Here is a 21407-nt window from a genome sequence, read left to right as displayed (position 1 = left end):
ATAAACAATAACAGAGTTATGCTCATTTTTCTGAACACCATAAACAGGTCACAAAGTCAAGTATGGTTCTCTATTGTTTTATCTGTTAATAAGTGGACGTTAATAAGCCTTAATTGGCGTTACAAAATATCCTATAACTTTCTTGCCATTCATCACAGAAAGAAGTTCTTGGTATCATTGGAAAGATCTTATCAAGCCCTTTCTTCTGGTGCTATCCAACAACTTTGAAATTTTTTGTGACATCGCAATTTCCTACATTTGTCCGCGTGATTTAGTATGCAATTCTATTCTTGTCTAAAATACATCACTTTTAACACTGTCATACATCGATTCTTTCGATCGTAATATTTTGTTTTTGAGACTAGATTCAAATTTCAAAATATCGCTTTTTACCTGCTAGTTTCAACGTTTACTGGAAGCAGGACACACCTATGTTACTACCACAAGGGGGGAGGCAGGTGAAGACTTCCAGCGGTTCAGGCATTAGGGAAAGGGCACATCCCCCCATCCCACTCGCTCGGCAAAAATGTTAATTGTCGGAACCCGCCCGCCCCCCTGGACAAGGTTTCCTGTCAGTATTGGGCCGGCAGTGGTATCGGCCCCAGGGGGGGCTTTGATGCGCGGTCTTATCCGCGCTGAAGCCCAGGTACCTCCACTAAACATGTTCAATTATTTTAAAACCTGACGCTGCCACCTGTCCCGTATTTTACGGAAGCATTTCCCATGTTGTCGCTTTGGAACAGCGCAGCCTATTCCCGCTTATTTCTTAAAAGCTTGTCGTCGGGGGGGGGAGCAAATTTTATTGACCCCTTCGGCAAAGTTTACATTTTCATCACGCCCACCAATTGGGAAGAGTAGGAGACAACTTCAAACACTATAACCCAAAGGGCCTCTAATCGCACTAATGCGCCTGTGGGGACCGCCCGCCCGTGGTTTCTGATTCCGGCGGGTGGAGCTGCGGGCTTTTATCCGCGCTACGCCTCCCCGTCCCGCTCCAGTGAAAAGCTGCTTCGGCTAAACGAAGAGGGACCTCGTGTGGTTATCAGCCGCCTGGATCAGGGGCTCGGGCAGTTTCATTCTTCCAGAAGCGTCGCACATTCCTGCGCTGCAGCTGCATCAGTATTTAATGCTTTGTATGTGAATATCAAGTTGGATCATCCAGAGGAGCACTAAGGTGGCTTTTAATTCGTATCGAAAATAATGGGGAAATTACATCTAGTATAATTCACGATGTCTACGCGGAATTACAATAGAATAAAACCGGATCTGCTGTTTTCTGTGACGCGGTCGAATTTCATGTGAACCGCGAAGGTGTTCGATGGTACTTAAATGCGTGAGTTTTTAATTTTGATGACAAGAACATAAAGTAGTAAACTTGGAGTGCCGCTATAACCTGTTGTAATTATTACATGCAGTGTACATTACAAGAAACCACTGGCAAGCATATGGGGCATGCTGGGGATATTGTGGGTGATAATTGTTCAATTTTGTTACCTGCATTTACAGTCTGCTGGTGCTCTCGGCTTTGGAGGATCACAGCGGCGGCCTTAGCACGAAGAGGAGCGCTGGTTCCGCCCCGCCCCGCCCGCGCCGTAGTCCCCAGCTCCGCGAGCGCACGCAGCTGTCTCGCGCCAGTCTCGCAGGACAGCGTGCAAAAGCCAGGGCAGCGGGTGAGCTCGTGAAGGGCCGTCGGTTAATGCGGGGCTCAAGTGCGGTACGATGGTAAGGTCGCCTCCAGCGCGCCTCGGTGCATGCATTCGGTGGCCAGATAGCAATGGGGAGATGGACGGATAGTCGCCGAAGTGACTTTTTAATGCAGCAAGGGCATGCTGGTTAGTGCCGTCCGCGCGCACTTGTCGATCCTCTTAGGGCAGTGATTCCACGTGCACTTTACCGGTGTTTTAAAGACAACATGACAACTGACTTAAACTTCACCTCATTGCTGAATGTCTCTGAGCTGACCAACCAGACAAAAGGATGTCACCTTACCAGAACTGCGTTTCAGTTCTACTACCTTCCAACAGTTTACATAATCGTTTTCATCACTGGATTAATAGGTAACAGTTTAGCCATATGGATGTTCATCTTTCACATGAGGCCCTGGAGTGGCATCTCTGTATACATGTTCAATTTGGCTCTGGCTGATTTTTTCTACGTTCTGTCTTTGCCCTTCCTAATTTTTTACTACTTTAACAAAACTGACTGGATATTCGGTGACATTCTGTGCAAACTGCAGAGGTTTATTTTTCATGTTAACCTCTATGGAAGCATTCTGTTCCTGACGTGCATCAGCATGCACCGGTACACCGGGGTGGTGCACCCGCTGAAGTCACTGGGCAGACTGAAAAAGACGACTGCAATATACACCAGTGCCCTGGTGTGGGTGGTGGTGGTGGTAGGGATCTCCCCCATCCTCTACTACTCCCGGACAGGCATGAAGAGGAACACAACCACATGCTACGACACCACGACAGAGGATGAGCTGCAGGGCTACTTCTACTACAGCATGTGTACCACTGTGCTTGGCTTCTGCATCCCTTTCATGATCATCTTCGGATGCTACGGGCTCATAGTCAAAGCGCTCATATTCAACAACATGACAGACTCACCTCTTCGCCGCAAGTCTATCCACCTGGTCATCATTGTGCTGGTCGTCTTCTCCGTCTCCTACTTGCCTTTCCATGTCATGAAGAACTTGAACATGCGTGCCAGGTTGCACTTCCAGAGCCCGGAGATGTGCGACTTCAACGACAAGGTCTACGCCACCTACCAGGTGACCCGTGGCTTGGCCAGCCTCAACAGCTGCGTGGATCCCATTCTCTACTTCTTGGCGGGGGACACGTTCCGGCGGAAGCTATCCCGGGCCACAAAAAAGCCCTCGAAAAAGGTAGACTGGACCCAGTCCAAAAGTGAGGAGACTGCACTCAACAGCCTTCCGGAGTGCATCAATAACGGCAGCATGTGACTCCTAAGAGGGGGTTGCTGAGGTTGGGCTGTGGCTGACATGCATGCTCTTTTTGGTGAAGGAACATGGCCATTCATTCTCCCTGTGAACCTTCAAAATACACCCAGTTACTGTATTATTTTATTATGTCTTGTGATATGTTGTGACTGTGGGTGAAAGATGAGACTGCCCCCTCCTTGTAGGAGCGGGTAGTGCAACACGGGCATAGCATTGCGCTCATTAACATATTGAGTAACTAACCGCTTTCGCTTAAGCTCATCAAATCGTGGTACAAACATGATTAATACATTTTTATTCAGTCTGTTCTGTGACCAGTTTTAGTCCAGTTTACTTATGAATGTGAATTCTATTGATTCCACTATGGTGGCTGGTTAGATCCATTGTGAATCCTTGAAACTTACTGTATGTGAAATATGAAGGGACAGAGAATATATATCAATTTTAAATATGTCAATGTAATAATGTAGATGCCATACTCAAGTTTTAGCTTCTTGAGTAACGAGAGCTACTGAGAGAAGAAACATTAGCTGTTCAGTTATTGCATGTGACTAATATGAAACCTTGGAAACTGGGGACAGTTAACAATAAATATCGTTCCCTCACTTTTTTTGAGTTTTGTGTTTGCTTGGTAGCTGGACTTTGGCTCTGAGTCCAGCTCCATCATTCATCCGACGAAGGTGAGGCTTTCATTTAATTTTGTCATGGCTGTTTTCAGGGAAGTCAGTGACGACCCTTTTATTGCATGGTAATAGAAAGCCTCCAATTTCCGGGCCGTGCTGCACAGGATCACTGCAGACAGATGAGCCCAACTAACCGGAGTCTCTGCTGCTCATTGCTTTTTGATAGATTTTACTAATCGTTGACGCCAAGTTAATGTCGACGTGCGCTTTGGCTCCGTTCAGACTTCTCGATCAGTTTGCGAAGGCAATGTTAAATTTGCTAGCACCCCTTGATTTTAGGTGGCTGCAGAGCTACGTCTCCGGGGACTGGGCCAGGTCTGTTCTCCCTTGGTTTCACACGTAACCCTGTGAATGAGTACAATTTAATGGCCATTCAGCTCCAAATTCGCCTGGGACTCCTCTTTATGCTTAGCCAAGGGTGATTGGAGGAGCCTCTTCCTGTTTTTTTTACCTTTATATTTTTGTCTTTGTACTGTGAACAAAGCAGCCAGGCCTATTGATGCGACGGTGCCGAGACTCTGGCTGCTGTTCGCCGAGTCTGGCGCCCGCGGACCTGGCGGTGATCCCTTGGGCACAGTGTTCAAACAGAGCGTCTCTCACTTCCTGGTTTATCGGGGGTTAATTCCATGGCAGGGCTGCTGACTGGTGCTTATTGTCTCAATTGTTGCTGCTGTTGCAAGCACTTTAAATGGTATCATAGTTCTTTGGTGGCTTTTTTCTTTTGGGTGTGAGAAAGAGAGTGAGAGAGAGTGGATTTGTGCATAAAGAAAGTCACTGGCTTTAGGAGACAGTCTCAGCCTTGAAAGTAAACACGCTAAGACATGAACAGAGGGGGTCTGGCCAGTCCCCCCCCCTCCACCCCCGAGTTCTTCGTTGTGATGGGAAGGGCTCACCAGCAGGCACACAACTGTTCCTGTGTACCAGTCCTCTCTGGCCAGGCGGCTGGGGGCCCCAAGGGGTCGAGATAATTACCATCTTATTAGGCGCAGATAAAATACTGCTGCTTGTGCCCAGAGAATTTTTGAGGGAAGTGGTGGGGGTGGGGAAGCTGCGCTTGATGGGCAAATGTGTGTCTGCTGGTTCGAGCAGAAGCCTGGGCATTTATGAGGGTGGAACCATAGGTGGAACCGATTGGCTTAAGAAAACTAACCTGATTGGTACAGCCTTTCCTTTGGTCAGAGGGAAGCCAATGAGTCAGCTCTGAACTTTTGTATAAATCCAGTAAGAAAGCAGTGATTATTCTGCTTCCCTTTGACCTTGAGGCTCAACTTGACCAGTGAGTAAGCAGGCTTGTTTGTGTGGATATCGGGCTGCTGTGTTGTAGGTGTGTATATGCTTAAATGGCCTGTTCGTGGGCGTTTCCTGGTGTGTGTGATGCATGTCTTGTGAATGTGGTCTATTCGGTTGTGTTGTGTACTGTGTGCACACATAAAGGGGGACATTTCAGCATTCGTTTTAATTTTTAATTGGTGCCCCACCAGATCTACAAGGAAGTAATTTTGCAATGTGTTTATTTCTTGTGCATTCCAGTTGTGATTTTGGATTAGCTATAATGATTTTGTCTGTCTTTCATTGTTGCTGACGTGCAGGGGAGCCCCTAGAGATTTTGGGTCCCATGAAAACATCATATTAGGCCCCCAACCCAAACCACTCCTATTATGTTCCCAATTTTAGGGCCCTTGGAATTGTCCAAACTCCCTGCACTCCACCCCCACCTTTGGTGCCCCTGCTGACTTGACACAAGCTGCTTTACCTCTGCAAATCGTAAATTAGCAAGTAACAGTAGGGTGTGAGATGTATTCAGGTGACTTTGATGTCTCAAACAGCTGCTTGGATCTGCAGTGAGTTGGGTTTGATTGAAATGCATTGCTTGCTACCAGGTAATGAGTCTCTTCATGTAGGTGAAATGCATTTTCTGGGTTGTCTTCCATTTCTGCTTGTTTTCCCCCCAAGAAGTGCTACTAGGGTTAGGGTTAGGGTTAGGTGCTGAACTCGATCAATAAACTCTATTAGGGGTGGGCAATATGGCCAAAATGTCATATAGCAATATTTTTGGGTAGAATCATGATCCATGATTTAGATCTTTTTTTTTTTCCCAACCAACCAAATTGGGATGTATGTGGTGATGTTATTTAACTGTTTAATCTCTTAGCCCGCCATTCTATCCTTACAAGAAATACTGCTTGTACCATTATATTAATAAACACAATTATTACGGTTTGTAAAATATTGTACATATAAAAGAAACTCACTCTTTGTTTACAACAAATACAAACAAATATTAATAATATATAAAATTGATTGTGTTGTCACCTGTCGTACAAACTGTATTCTTACAAAGTTTCCAAATTACTGTAGATTGGTCCACGTTGGACTCCACACAAATCGACAGAGTCGAAATAGGACCTTTTTTGGATCCAATTATTCTTCTTCGCCAGCCATGCACACTGTTTGACAGCATAGCCAGTTGACACATGCAGAATTTGTAGCAGTCCAATGGTGTGTGTGTGTATAAAATGTTTATGTGTATATATGTATTTGTGTATGTATGCATGTATGTATGTGTGCTTGTGTGTGCATATACACTACAGACCAGTTTTGGCCCACCCTTCAATTAAAAAAAAAAAAAAAAAACTTTTTCTAACATTTATTACAAGAAAATATTAGAAATATTTAAATTTAACTGTCTGGTTTTAAAGTGTAATGTAACAGTTTACTATGCATTGTAAGTGCAATTTAATGAATGCGAGTACTTAAGTATGAGTTTCAAATAGCTCAAAATAAATAAAGCACAGGGAACTAATGGCATCTTACCTACAGTTTAAAAGAGATGAGAGATATTATTTGCCAACTTTTAACTTTGCTATTTCGGAAATCCTTATCCGCTGGTGTGGTACCTAATGATTGGAAGCATGCTAATATAACGCCCATATTCAAAAAAGGGGATAGAAGTAATCCAGCAAACTACAGGCCAATCAGTTTAACTAGCATTACTGGAAAAGTATTGGAAGCTATAATCCAAGCAAAAATGATAGATTTTCATATAACATTTTGAGGGATAGCCAACATGGATTTAGGAGAGGTAGATCCTGCTTAATTAATTTGCTTGAGTTCTTTGAGGAAGCTACCAGAGGAATTGATCACAAAAAGGCCTATGATGTGATCTACTTAGATTTCCAGAAGGCCTTTGATGTTGTCTCCAACAAATGGCTCCTGCTTAAGATCAAAGCAGCAGGGATTTTAGGAACTGTAGCAGCTTGGATTGAAAACTGGTTAACAGACAGGAAGCAGTGAGTAGTTATAAGAGGCACAATGTCACAGTGGGCCTGCGTGCAGAGTGGGGTACCGCAGGGCTCAATTTTAGGACCACTGTTATTCCTAATTTACATTAATGATATTGACAAAAAATACATACAGTAAACTGGTTAAATATGACACCAACATGGGTAGTGCAGTCATCTTCTGATTTCTTTTGCTAGTCACAACTAAGTTTTGATTTTCAGCCTTTGATGTCACCATTTCCGGTTGCTGTTGCTTCCTGTCAGCCTTTGTCTCTGTAAACAGTAAGTCACTCCATGCTTAGAAACATTTAACATTCTGGCTATTTGGCGATGAGAAAACCCTTCTTTACTCAAAATTTCAGTTTGAACCCTTTGTTCAACTGTTAGCTGTGCCTTTCTAACCATTACAAATACAAAAATAACAAATATTTATTAAATATTCTGACTTCTCAGTTGTGATGCAGAAGAAGATCCAACAGAAGATTGAAATGAGGAGCAGACAGTGCATTAAACCTCACAAACTGATCTGGGACAAGGCAGACTATTGTTAGTTTATTAAGACACAATCATAAGAAGCCAAGAGTTAATGAAGCTCTGACATTAGTAAATAGAATTCCAACACAAAGTGAATGTCAATGCACTAAAGACCAGACCTTCTTCAAAACCAATAGTTTCAGCCTTTGTGGCTAAATAATACTGAAAACCATTCAATTACATTTGTTTTATATATTTCTAACATTTTCTTGTAATAAAAGTTTGACAAAGCAGTGCATCGTTTTTTTGTTTTTTTTATCCGAGGGTGAGCCCAAACTTCTGGGCTGTAGTGTGTGTGTGTCTGTTTGTATGTGTGTGAGTGTATGTGTGTGTGTCTGTGTATATATCTATATTTTCTATTTGTTAATTGACTTTTCTAACCAATTAGCTAAGTTCTTAGTTTATGATCTAGTCACTGAGACAGATAATTGACCAGGAAGTGAGGTACACAGACGCCCCCCCGGTATGTTACGCAGGCTGAGAGGTAATGCCGGCTTTGTTTCCCATCGGTCTGCTTTTGGTGTAGCACTGTTGCAGCCTCCAAACACGCAGGCAATGCGTGACAGGCGCTTTCCGGTTTGTTCTGCCATTATAATAATAGCATTAGGTTGGGCACTTTTCGCTGGGCAGCCATTGGAAGCTGAGCTTAGCCGCATTTAAGCCTAGTCGACTCCTCGACAGCACATATGTTTGTAACGTGCTGTCTCCCTCACTTATACACCAGTTACGACAAAAGCGATTGCGAAATTCAAAGTAAATGTAAATGTAGTGCTTTATCATGATTCTTGCGATAACTCTGAAACGCTTTTGGTGGATACAGTTGCAACCAGTTGCAATTAACGATCGCCATATTGCCCACTATTAAACTCTGTGCCTGTGACTTTAAGACCATTAAGAATCAAAACAAACAGGCAGAGAGGAACTCGGTCATGGGTTGTTGACAGCTGCTACTATGGGGCCAGTGGTCCTGAACAGAGCTGGTGAGGACGTGTGAGAACTTGCTTGCGCTCATACTCCTGTCCTGTATGAGTCATTTTCCCGGTGGAGGACCAGTTACACAAGTGTAATCATGCCGCAATACACTTTGTGTGATGTGATGCACGGCGCTGAGCACAGAGTAGGACAGAGTCATGGGGACGGTCTGAGGTAACTGAGAGGAACGTGGAAACTCTGAGGAGCCCCCAGGTCAGCATGGGCCCTAGGCAGCTGAAATTTGCCTCTGCTTGGCTGCTTGATCAGAGCACCCAAGAAACTGCTAGAAATCAAGAAGCTGTCGAGATTTTTTTGGAAAAGCTGTGACTCTCATCTCTTGTAACATTCACTGGAGAAAGCTGTACAGGATGTCTGCATCTTCTTGAATATAATGGCTTTTATTTATTGGATAAAATAAGTACATTCTGCCTGAGGTATACTCTTACATTTTATTTGTTTGACTCACCTCTTGTGAAAGCAGGTTCAAAAATCTGTTATGGTAAAATACATGTTGACATGTTGCACCTATGGGGATGTTTGTGGCTCAGCAGGCTTGGGATCTGTGCCATGAGGGCCCTGGCACCACCTCCAGGGGGCGCTGCACACTGGTCACGACTCTCTCTGTCATAGAGAGCACGATGGCATACACAAAATCCAGAGAATTTCCATTTTCTGCCTTAAAAATACCGCAAATTACTAATTCAATGACGCATTCCATATTTTGACTTCGCCAATAAGTTTCGTCCTAGATCAGTCTTCCTCTTCCCCGTTCTCACTATCTGCCCCCTTCATTTCACTTCCATTAGCCTGATTGAGGGTTGTACAGAAACATACTTTGCCAGCAGGTCATGTAGCTCGTTGGCTGAAGGTCCTTGTCCTGTGCACTTGGCAGACACACAGTCACGCAGATCCTCCATCCAGTTTTTTTCTTTTGTGACCTTTACCCTGCCCCCCCTCCCTTATATAGGTCCCCCATACATCCCCTCTTCCCCCCCCCCCCCCCCCCTTGCTTGTCCAATAATGCCGGTTTTGTATTGCAGCTGGTGCTGTTGTGGACTCTGGGATGAGTAGCAGCAAGCTGGGCCAGTAAGGACTTGCTAAAACTCCTCCTGGTCTGTGATGTGCTGTATTTGATGGGAAACTCTGGACTGCAATATCGCAGGTCTTGGTTCTGGTTTCATTCTAGACATTGTTCATTTTTGGAAATGTCACGTTTTTGTGAGCGAAAAACTGTATCAGTGTGTTTGAAGATCATCTCCATGACTCACAATCCAGTCCGATGTTTTGGTGAACTTCAGATACTACAGAGCAATGTTTTCCCAATCCGGTCTTCAGGGACCCACAGCTGGTCCACATTTTTGCTCCCTCCGAGCTCCCTGCCAGACAGTCCACATTTTTGCTCCCTCTCAGCTCCCGTTAGGAGCAAAAATGTGGACTGTCTGGCAGGGAGCTTGGCAGGCACAAAAACATGAACCGGCTGTGTGTCCCTGAGGACTGGACTGGGCAGCACTGCTATAGAGCATCAGACATTACAGCTCACCACAGGCCGACTTGGAGAGAGGAAGGAGTGCCGTCGATTTCTCAAGAGCCAGAAGCCCATCAGAATGAAACAGCTCAGCCTGCCTGTGCTGATCTGGAGACAAGTTCTGCTGTTTGTATTACATTCACAATTTATTTGTGTTTCTGAAGCTGTGGTCATGCCGCCATGCCAAGACACACAAATATCGGCGGGATGGTGCCAGTGCATTTGAGGCACAGTGTGGGAAACAGACGGTTATGGCTACGGTCTCATAGAACTTGGAGGGATGCAAAAACTGCTGCTCGACAGCACCTAGAGAGCTGATGTTTGACGCGCCAGCCAGATGAGTAGGGGAGACCAGGGATGATTGTAACATGGGTTAGTTGTAACAAAGTCTATTTCTCAAATCAGGAATGACTCACTCTGCACATGCTTAGTTCTGTCTTTATTTCACGTGAAGAAGCAGCACCCTGTAACAAACACACTCAGATCTGTAAGGAAAAAAGAAATTTGAGGTAAGAAAATATATATTTTTATTTTATTATTATTTTATTTATTTAGTTTTCTGATAGCACTGCAAGCTTTGTACATTATTCAAACTTTAATTTTTTTATGTGTCTATGTAGAAATCTTTTGTACAAGTTGTGAGTGCTAATATTGTTGCTCTTAGCTGCAAGGTAAACTTGTTCCTGGCTACCACAGTCTGGGACAGTTGTAACGGTATTTCTCCAATGGCCCACAAGGCCACTTCTCAAGCCCAGGAAAGTTCTGCATCGTGTGTTGGGAACATTTCAAAGTCAAATGGTGAAATGCACAGACCAGGGGTGGGGAAGCTGATCCATGGAGAGGTCAATACACATACAGGTAGTTTGAAGCATATTTTGAATGTGATTCCATAAAATAGCTACAGGCAAAAACATACTGTGACTGTGACTCTTTATGCTCAACTGGTCGGTTGAAACAAAATCTGTCTGGACTTTTACTTTCTGGACCTGAACTATCCACCTCTGCTCCTGGTCTGAAGATTTCTTCATGTCCGATCACTCACTACATTCCTCATGCCAGGACTCTGTGTGGTGTCGGGTTACAGGAAGGGTTTGCACCTCCTAGTCTTCTAGAGGGCTTATAGTGCCTCGGCAATGAGGTGTAGATGTAGTTATGGAGGGAGAGACTCTGATCTACACAAGCAGGCTCTGGATTGCTGCCTGATGATCAGTACTGGTGTAGGTGGAACCCTTTCTCTAGGAATGCAGTGCTGCCCTCTGATAGGCTGTCAGCTGTTTCTGGCATGTCCAGGATCAAGCCAGGACTTGACATTATGGCTGAGAGTCTCATGTAGGATGTGTCAAACTCTGTATGCTGTCCTGGGTGACGTGGTTAAGCCAGTACAGAGAAGACAACTTCTCGGAATTGCTTCTGGGGGGAGAAAAACAGGATTTTGAAGCTGAAAGATAGAGACAGGGAAGATCTGATAAGAAACCTGGGTTCTAACTTGTACGTGGGCTTGTAGTCCACAGGCCGGGTCCAATATGGAGATAAATTCTGTAAGCTGCTGATTTTCTCGGCGGACCACAGAGCTTTCCGGAGCACTTTAAGCTGAGTAAACAGACGCAAAGATCCAGAAAGTGCTAGTGCTGAAGTGACTGCCCCCGCCCCTCCAAATCCAGTTAATTAAGGAAAGGCCTGTCTTATAAAGTGATGTCAGGCCAATCTGTAGAAAGTTTGGAGACAATCCAATGGTTTAATCTTGGAAGGCCAGGTTGCCTGACAGGTTGACATATGTATTCTGATCCTACTCCAAGAGTCTGTCAGTGACAATCGAGGTATTTGCATTTTACTCACCTCAGATCCTATTTCTCTTTCTGGCAGATTCTCCAGTGCTGGTCTTTTGGTTGTCTGCCTGTCCAGCAGGTTGTGTTCAAGGGTAAACACTCCGAACCAGCTTTGAAACCTTCCCCTAAGTAATATCATTCATCAATACAGGTCTGCAGAGCGTTGCCATTTTATGGATCGTGAGGTACATTGGTCCGGATCAGTCTGTCGGTCTCCATTCTGGAATGTGTGTTTTGGGATACCCCAGTAACTGGCCCACTGGGGGGCAAGTTGGGGACTTTAGATTGAAAGTCAACACCTCTGCCCTGCATTTCCTGCTATAATTAGACCTGTGTCACGCTCAGTGGAGGTTTTTAAAAGCAGCCCGTCTTTGCAAGGTACAACACACAAGGGCAGAGAGTGACGGAGCCATTTCTCATGCCTAATGTGCGTCCTTCTTTTGTACCCCCAAGACACAATGCAGGGTGGGGGGGATTCTGTAAACAGCTTGTGCAGCTGTGGGGATTGCAAGGGGTTTATACAGTTTTGGTTCCTCTACTTCATTGTTTTCTAGGTTTTTTTGTTATTTTTTTTTTCTGTGACATGTAAACTAACAATGTCCTGCCACACGCTCTAGTGTCTTGGAAGTAGCTGTATGAAAAATGAATTGCATTATACTGAAAATAATTTGGGACGGAGAATTTAAGCAGATGTAGTTTGCCATATGAAACCACACACACACACACACACACACACACACACACACACACACACACACATACAAAGTGCTGTAGCAGATTTCACAAGATGGGAGTCTCAGGAGGATTTCTGTAAAAATAGGGTAAACCCCTCCCAGGTCGACCAACATATATCCCATAATATAAATACCACATGATCTGTAACATGCCCACTTGTGCGTCAGTACTTGTCTGTCTTGTGATTACACACTGATTTACCTGGAAATTTCTTTGCCGGCAGCTGTATCAGAAAAACAAAAGTGAAACCTCTTTCTTCCTGATGGCCGCTTACTTCACATTTTATTTTCTTTGCTTCTGTTTCACTGGTACCTGCAAGAGCAAGAGTACTAGAAAGATCTAGAAGGCTCTCATGACGAGGTTGATTATGTTGCTGGAGGTCTAGGTGTTCACAGAGAGTGTGGGTGGTCTGCATTGCCTTTCACACACGGACACTCTCAGGCCGGTTGTCTCCATGTGCGCATGTTGCGGAGACCTTTGTTTCATTTAACAACTTCAGTGGCTTATTCTCAGGTATGTGTGTGAGTGTGTGTTGCAATTGGTTAGATGATCCCTGATGCAACTGCAAAAACCACTCTGACAAATCTGGGAGTAGAACCAGCGACCTTCTGATCAGAGGCACAATCCCCCCCCCCCCTGTGATCTGTAGTTGCACATCAGCAGAGTCCTGTTCCCAAAACCACATTCCCTCTCTGTCCTTCTTTCGATGATTTTCTGTGGGCCCTCACCCCTCACCCCCCACCCCCAGATGTGTTATTAATGTTGGTTAAATGTCACGCGTGAAAAGAGAGGATTGTGGAGTGTTAGAGGCCAGCAGCATTGAGCGGTATCCGGTCGGCCATGCCCGCTTGCGGGGACAATGCAGCGGCTGTGTGCGCCGGCGGCTTCTTCTCTGACCCGAGTCCTTCAGAGCCACCCGGACCGCTCAACACTGCCGCTTTGTGTGGAGTCGCCGGGCCGGGCCGGGCCGGGCCGGCCGGCCGCAAGCTGCCTCATCAGCGTGGCACACTTACGTCCGCCGCCAGCGTGTGAATCTGCCGTTTAAGGGATGCTCACGCTGGATCTGCTTGGCCAGAGGAGTGACGGCTTCCCAGCCAGTCCGAGAACGAAGCCAGCTTTGGTATGAATAGCACAGAGCCACCTGGTATGTTTATTTAGTAGACGCTTTTATCCAAGGCAATGTACCACTGAAAAAGCAGGGTCAGCCTTGTTCAAGGGCCCAACAGTGAAATCATTCTGTCAACCATGGGATTTGAACCAGTGACCTTCTGATCATTGGCATAGCATCCTAACCCGCAGAGGCACACGCCATTCCATAAGTGAAGTGCACATTCAGTACCTGGAAATGGGAGCTTCACAGGAGTCACTCTGGGACACTCTCTGGATTATAAAAGTCCCCGTCCTTGAGCAGCTTGTACCCTGCCGGCCGTAGGGAGATGTGTAGACACCCTTGAAGACATGTTTGTGTTTATGGTGAAAATAATGCTTTTTGTTGTTTTATTCTAGCATGCTGCCCCCTCCTGGTACAATGCATTATAACACTAAGGATTCAAGGATTTTTATTTGTCACATGCGAGGTATACAGTCAGACTATAACCTGCAGTGAAATGAAAAGTGACCAGTTTCACCATAACAAAAGAACAGTAGTATCAATAGAAGAATAAAACATAAGATAACTATTTAATAATAATAATTATGATAAATATGTAAATGAGGAACAGAAAGTTGTATTGAAAAAGACAAGACAAAAAGAAAAACCAGAGATGTGGGACATTGATCAGGAAACGTGCATGGTGCATATGTAAGGAGCGAGCATTAAATTATGATTGTTTTAGGGGCATTTAGGGGTATATGTCATACTGGGATTCACCCTGGATAGGATGCCACTCCCTATATGTCATACTGGGATTCACCCTGGATAGGATGCCACTCCCTGCACACTAGGGGCCATTTAGAGATAGAGATATCGATTAGCCTAATCGCGTGCCCTTAGACTGCAGGAGGATACCTGCATGACGAAAGGAGGACATGCAAACCCCCCACCCCCCCACACACACACACACAGCAGAGGTGGGATTCAACCTCCCAACTCTAGAGAAGTGCGGCCACAATTCTACCCCCATATAATGCTATTTCATAGTAAAATCACACAAAAAAACTGTCATTAGTCACTAAATAGTATTATGGGGACATTTTGACCCCATACGTCATGAAATGGTTATAATAGAATGTCATAATGGAAAACTACCACAAGAGGGCCCCATAATCCAATAATTGTCACCAAGATCTATGAGTATATTTCCCTTAACAGTGAGAGATGATATTGCTAAAAGAAGTCCTTAGAATTCATACAGTTTAATCTGAACTCACATCAGTTTATATTTTTTAAAGTTTAAATATAGTGGTGTTTCTTTTTGAAAGCACTGGTATAATGATGTGAATGAGTGTATATGTATGTAAATGTGAGATTCTCCATCTTGGGGTATAGACTTAGAGCGTGTCTGTCTGTGTGGGAGGGAGAGAAGGAGTGATGACAGAAAGCGAGATGTTTCTGGCGTGAAACACTGTTTTACAGGCTCCTTGAAACTGGTGTGGGGGTAGGCGGTGGAACTCATGGTATAATCAGTACAGTTTTCTGAGAAATGCAAAATTAAAACTGGATTCAAGAGGAAATTAACAGTGTTAACCCCTCAGCCCAATACAGTCCATAATAGTGTCCAGTACTGGGTCCAGCATGGTGTCCAACTACCAATGAGTAATCAAAAAGAGAAACCTAAGTTTTCAGTTAGATAAATTTCCCCCAGACTTGGCAGCAGTTGAACTGAAAACGAAAAGCAGTTACAACTGTTCGAGGTCCCAGCAGAAGGCTTCCACAGAAACTCCCATCTTCTCTACGTCCTTTCCTTCTACCACTGGGTCCAGAAAAAAAATCAGAAGCTAGGCCAGATGTTAACTCTCATTCACAACTCCAGATGTTTACTCTCAGTCCCACCTGCTAACGACAGCCAGTCTGAGAACAGCACCGGAACGGCAGCGTGTGTCATTAGCACGTTACTGGGAAACATGCCCCCCCTTTGACCTTGTGGACACACTGTCCTTCTCCTTTCTCGCCTGCAAACATAAGGAGCAGCTGTAAAACATGACCCATGACCGCTAGGGGCTACGCATGTTCCCTCCACCCTGATGGGGATGAGTAGGTAAAATAAGTCATTTCCATCCACAGTATAAAGAAGTTATATTGTTCAGAAGCCTGGATGTTTAAAACAGATGTGCTCATTTATTGGAATGTCAAATGTTCTTAAAAAGTGAATCATCGACACCCCCAAAACAACATAATATCCACAAACTTCCTGGAAAAACTTCAGGATATCAATGTATATCACATAAAGAATGTAAGTGCTCTGCGTTCTTTATTTTTTCTTACCTTTCATTAATAAACTTACTCATCCATCTTCCTGCCAGTTACCCCGTACAGGTTTGTGGGGTCATGTACATATTTTTGTGTTCTTTATTAGGCTCACCCTGCCGCCAGTGAAATCTAGCTCAGCTATTTGTGCGACTTTAAAATAACACGCAAAGAATCTAATCGAGAATAGGCTGTATATTCATAACTGAGACCCTACTGCAAATTACCGTATAACATAGACTAGATGCTGCAGTATTTCCCAGCATGTCTTTGGAGAGCTTCTCCCCAAGGACTGAGCCTGAAGAAGCTCTCTGTGCCATAATGAATGTGCTGTTACCTCACAGACATGGTAATTACAGAGTCCCTTGGCTCTACCTTCCATTATCAGCACTGAGGAATGGCTTCTTCAGTTAACACAGATATGATTCAGGGTCCCAGTTCAATTTGCAAGTGTCAGCGATGATACATATTCCCCATAATTTTTGGCTAATTTTTCAGGAGCAAATGTTTATCCTCAGAGCACCATGAAAAGATCTTGCAGCGTCCAATAAGAAGAAAAACTACAGGAAGCCTGGATCTCATATTATTTAGGTAAAAACCACAGGAGAGATTAGCTTGACGAGATTATAATCAGACAGTAAAAAGATCCAAAGACATTTTTAACTGTGTGGGTTTTTGGTTCTGTGCCCAGAAGCACAGAATTACTGGATTTGTGTTCCTGAATTGCACATGTGAATCCAAGGGCCCAAATCTTACAGTGGACGAAACACTTTCTTGGAGTCTTTACGAAACTAAAATGTGGGTCTCAAAAAAAGTGATTTTCAGTGTTTCCTAAAAACAACACCGACAAACAAAGAAAGTTTGGTCTGCTGAGCTTAGATCTTTTCACGCATCACAATTACACCCCATTTCCACACCTACTGATTGAAATCTCCAACCAGCTTACAGTGAGTAACTGTATTGCAGTGGAAACGAGTCAAAGGCCGCAGCATGAAGCCACTGTCCTGCCACACGGTGAAAGTTTATGCTGGTGTTTCAGTAAGGTCACCATAAAAAGGGCCTGCGTGTCCTGGCAAGGCCAGCAGACTCTCTTGGCAACACAGGGGTGGGGTGGGAAGGGTATTAAGTAAAGTTTCAGACCACTCACATGATCTGCTTGTGAGAAGATGTAGCAAATTGAGTGTTGAAAAGGGCTTATTGTGTGCCATTTGCACCCTTCTAGTGAAGCCCCCAGGTTCAAGGGACATGCTGGGTGAGGGCCCCTCCAACCTCCCCCCCCCCAACGTGTGACATTCCTTTTCCAATCAAAGACCCAGGGTTGCTTTCCAGAGCGGCCTATCCGCTATTCAATTCGCAAGGCAGGCCTTCGGAATGGTGTGAGTGTGACATTCGCGAGCCGGTCAGCAAGGGGGGGGCGACTGGCCATTCATTACATCACAGTTAAATGAAAGCAAAGGTCTTTCAATGGCTGAGAGTGGATTATTCCAGGCCAGGCCGGGTGTGAAGTTTTCCCTCTCATGGGACGAGCACTATCTATCTCCAGTCCTCTGTTCTCAGTTTCCTATGATGTAAACCACATTGCTGTGATATTATTGCTGTGATATTCACCCTAATATCTTACAAATACAATCCTGATATTACAGAAGCAGTGACTACCTGGACGCAGTGTCCTTCTTCTGTCTTGCATCTAAATCTAATGGATGCTTTTAAAATGCATGTTTCCAACACTCCGATTCAGATGAGCAGGTAAGTGAGTAATTTCCGATTGTTCAGCAGCCTGGACGCTGAAACCCCATGTGCTCATTTAATGGGAAGTTTTCTCATTTCAGTAGAAACCACTCGATGAACCTCTATGACACAGTGGATTTCACCCAGTGTGCATCTGTTATTGTAACACTGCTCTTTAAAACACACTCTGATGTGAAATAGGAAGTTTGTTCCTTATGCAGCTGGTTGTCTGCATGGATACGTGTGCATCCACCCGTTTGCCCCAGGCCACGCTGAAAACAGAAACAACAAACTAGGATTTTCCATAATGTGTCATTTATGACAGGGTAATAAGGTGATGCCGTCATTTATAATGAAGGAACAGCTGAGCCCCCAGCTCACAAAAAATTCTTTGGTTGGCTTCCTGGTTGATACAAGTCAGGTGTGCATTGCGTAATCTCCTCACCTGCGTGAGAAGCATGAATCTTTCGGTGTTCTCTTGTTGTCTAATAGCGTACCACACAGGAAGCGCACACAGGCCCGTACGCATAACCTGTTAACCAGCGGCTGTCCTTCCGAGAGGAAATGAGTCAGCTTTCACTTTACTGGCTTTATTGTCATCCAGTGATCGACAGAGAGAATTATAACATACAAAGTGAATGTTTTACTAACCATAAAGTCCATCAGCACATCCTCATCATAACTCCATTGTTTTAATCAGTCTACCTGCCCACCTACCACCCTCCATAGACTAAACTCTGGCACCTGTTTTAGATTTCAATGAAAACTTTGATACCGAATCAGATTGCTGCACATTAAGAGACCAAACATAATTTTCATTTGAGTGATCCTGGACGTTCTGTACTTTTGACTAAACCGATGGGACTATAATTTCTCTTTGGTTTGTAGGTCTACCTGCATTTGTTTCAAGTGGTCATATTATGTTAGCCGTAAATGACATTTTCTTCTCAGTGAAGCCCTGTTAAATACATTTTTTAGATGCATGATATAAATCTTAACTTCTGACAGCTAGACAAATGAACATATGGCAAGTGTTCAAGCATTCCTTTGTCACAGCTCTATAATTAGGTCTTACGAATATATATTTAAAATTTATTCGTCTTAAAAACCTCAGTTGGGTCATATGTTGCATTCATATCTGTAGATGTGTAAATGTAGATTGTAATGATTAAGTTAGATTCGATTATACTTTAAATTAAATTGCTAATAGTGAGCCAGATTCGATTAGCACGTCGCTTATCACGTCTGTATGTCGTCGGGGTGATAAACGCGATCGGCGACGTGAGAGACCCAGCGGCTCGGGGCGGGTGACAAAGCAGTGACTCACACGGCCGGACAGGGGCGCAAGCTGCGCAGGGCGTGGCCCTCACATTACTGCGGCGCAGAGGAGTCTGGGAAAAGCCGGCGCCTGCGCCTTTAAGAAAACGGGAAGCGGCACGGCGCAGACAAGCAGGAAGAGCGCGCCGCACGCGGAGCGGCGGGGCCGCGCATGTCATACTTCTAATGCGGGGGCACACCGGAGATCTGCTCCACTCGCATCCTGACCTGCGATCCCGCAAGATCAACCCGCATAGCCGAAAAGCCGGGTTGGAGGCGGCTGCCAGAGGGACAGAGCTGCTGGCGGTTTGAGAAGGTAGCGGCAGCCGGCGGGTGGAGAGCGCATTCAGCGGGGGAGCGGGGCGACGCGCAGCGCTGCCGCAGGAGCCATGAGAGAGTACAAAGTAGTGGTGCTGGGCTCCGGCGGAGTCGGCAAATCGGCGCTCACCGTCCAGTTCGTGACGGGCTCCTTCATCGAGAAATACGACCCCACGATAGAAGACTTCTACAGGAAGGAGATCGAGGTGGATTCATCGCCCTCCGTGCTGGAAATCCTGGACACGGCGGGGACGGAGCAGTTCGCCTCCATGCGAGACCTGTATATCAAGAACGGCCAGGGCTTCATCCTGGTCTACAGCCTGGTGAACCAGCAGAGCTTCCAGGACATCAAGCCCATGCGGGATCAGATCATACGGGTGAAGAGGTACGAGCGGGTGCCCATGATCCTGGTGGGGAACAAGGTGGATCTGGAGGGCGAGAGGGAAGTCTCGGCGGGCGAAGGCAAAGCACTGGCGGACGAGTGGAACTGCCCCTTCATGGAGACCTCGGCCAAGAACAAGGGCTCGGTCGACGAGCTGTTCGCCGAGATCGTTCGGCAGATGAACTACGCCTCGACGCCCAACGGCGACGACCGCTGCTGCGCTGCCTGCGTCCTCCTGTAAACGCCGGTAAAGTTGGCGGCGGAGACGGAGGGGCTCGCCGGACTCAGAAGGGAGACGGCGCCGTGGGCGTCGTAGGGCGTCCCGTCGCCCCTGCACACTTCGGCGGGGGGACGCGCAGCCCACAATCCCGCTGTTTACACGCTGAATACTTGAATGTCCTGGAATTTGGGAAATAAGACGAGTTTCGGCGGACGCCCGCGTTGTGTCGCCCGGGGCAGCGCGGCCCGTGTTGCCGCTGTTATATTTTAATTTCATCAGGTTCTTTTAGTTGTATAATTATTTTTGAAAGTGTATTGCAAGGGGGGTTCGGTTGGGTCCTGCGCCGCACCCTCCGGCCTGGGACGGGTCGAGGGATCTTTTAAAGGGGAAGGGGGCCGGATCGGGACGGTCCGGTCCGCCGAACCCCGTGAGCGGCGGGATAGAGCATCCCTGTTCCAGCCCGAACCGAAGTGGGTACTTTGAGAAATGCCATGAAAATGTTTAACTTCTGCATACGGTTTCGGGTGGGAGGACGGAAGAGGAGGGTGTATCTTCCCAGCGCGTTAGCCGTGAAACCCGCTTCAGCTTGAGTGCCACCCGGACCCGAGAAGCGACGCGGGGACGCCGACCGGGACCGGCCCGCATGCAGTGCCTTTCAGACCCGCCTCCCGTCCAGTGCCAATCTCGGAGCCCCTACACCAATCTCATCATACGGCAATCCTCGAAGTACTTAACTGTTTCACTTTCGTTAATTTCACGGACGTCGGAGACAGGACAAAATAGCTCTTTGTTAATACAAGGCATTTTTCCCTCGTTAATTTTGGTTTTTGAAATGCAGGTTATGACGGGTTGTAATTGTAATTAGATTTACAGGTACTTGGAAACCCTCTGACTTCACCAAACCACGCCTATTTCCCCGGCCAGTTGAAGCAAAGATTTTTTTCCTCGTCATGTTTGTTTTTAACAAAAATGTGGATGGTGTATTATTGAAATTCTAACCCGATTGTAATTCTAATTTCAGACCAGCGTTTTAACAGCTGTTTGTCTGTTTTAAGACTTTTAATACAAATTGCATTTTTAAAAAAAAAAACACTGGTGGTCTTGCTTCATTTAGTGATTGTCTGTGATGTTGGACCCTCACTGGGATTGTGGTGTCTGGCGTGACCTGCAGAAAGACCTGCTGTATAGGACTTTGATGCTTCTGTTGATATTTGTATGATATTTCTAACTCTGCACTTCCATATTTGTTATGAGTGGTTGAAAAGCTTTTATTTACGGAAACAATTGCTGCTGCATATAGATCACAGCAGATACAGCGTATGACTGTCTTATGGACCCAGGTCTGGAGTAGGTGTCCTGGGTTTCCTTGACGGTGAGTGACAGTCTTGGGTCTGGTGTGGTTCTGGGAGGCATTTTCCTGTGGGTTTTATGGTAGTCATGCTGATTCTGGTCTTGGAACTGGTGTTTTGGAAGTAGGAAGGGCATGTCAACCCAAACCCAAAGGTCAGTGTGGCATGT

General features: G+C 45.5%; 2 protein-coding genes across 3 annotated transcripts; both read left to right on the top strand.

Moving 5' to 3' along the window:
• Positions 1-905: 905 nt before the first annotated feature.
• On the top strand, positions 906-3567 carry p2ry1 (purinergic receptor P2Y1). Of its 2 annotated transcripts, none has more exons than XM_072701511.1 (2): positions 906-1133; positions 1507-3567. In XM_072701511.1, the coding sequence occupies exon 2, from the start codon at positions 1913-1915 to the stop codon at positions 2963-2965; it is 1053 nt and encodes a 350-aa protein (XP_072557612.1). In that variant the 5' UTR covers positions 906-1133; positions 1507-1912; the 3' UTR covers positions 2966-3567. The 2 variants fall into 2 exon arrangements, with proteins under 2 accessions (XP_072557612.1, XP_023676995.2); XM_023821227.2 differs by having other exon boundaries at positions 906-1174.
• A 15509-nt stretch (positions 3568-19076) lies between these two features.
• On the top strand, positions 19077-20995 carry LOC111849817 (ras-related protein Rap-2b). Its single transcript, XM_023823041.2, has one exon. The coding sequence runs from the start codon at positions 19359-19361 to the stop codon at positions 19908-19910; it is 552 nt and encodes a 183-aa protein (XP_023678809.1). The 5' UTR covers positions 19077-19358; the 3' UTR covers positions 19911-20995.
• Positions 20996-21407: the final 412 nt, after the last annotated feature.

Source organism: Paramormyrops kingsleyae, chromosome 17 (assembly GCF_048594095.1).
Source record: "Paramormyrops kingsleyae isolate MSU_618 chromosome 17, PKINGS_0.4, whole genome shotgun sequence".
Taxonomy (NCBI): domain Eukaryota; kingdom Metazoa; phylum Chordata; class Actinopteri; order Osteoglossiformes; family Mormyridae; genus Paramormyrops; species Paramormyrops kingsleyae.
The sequence above is the reverse complement of the archived record's forward strand: the minus strand, read 5'-3'. Positions and strand labels throughout refer to the sequence as shown.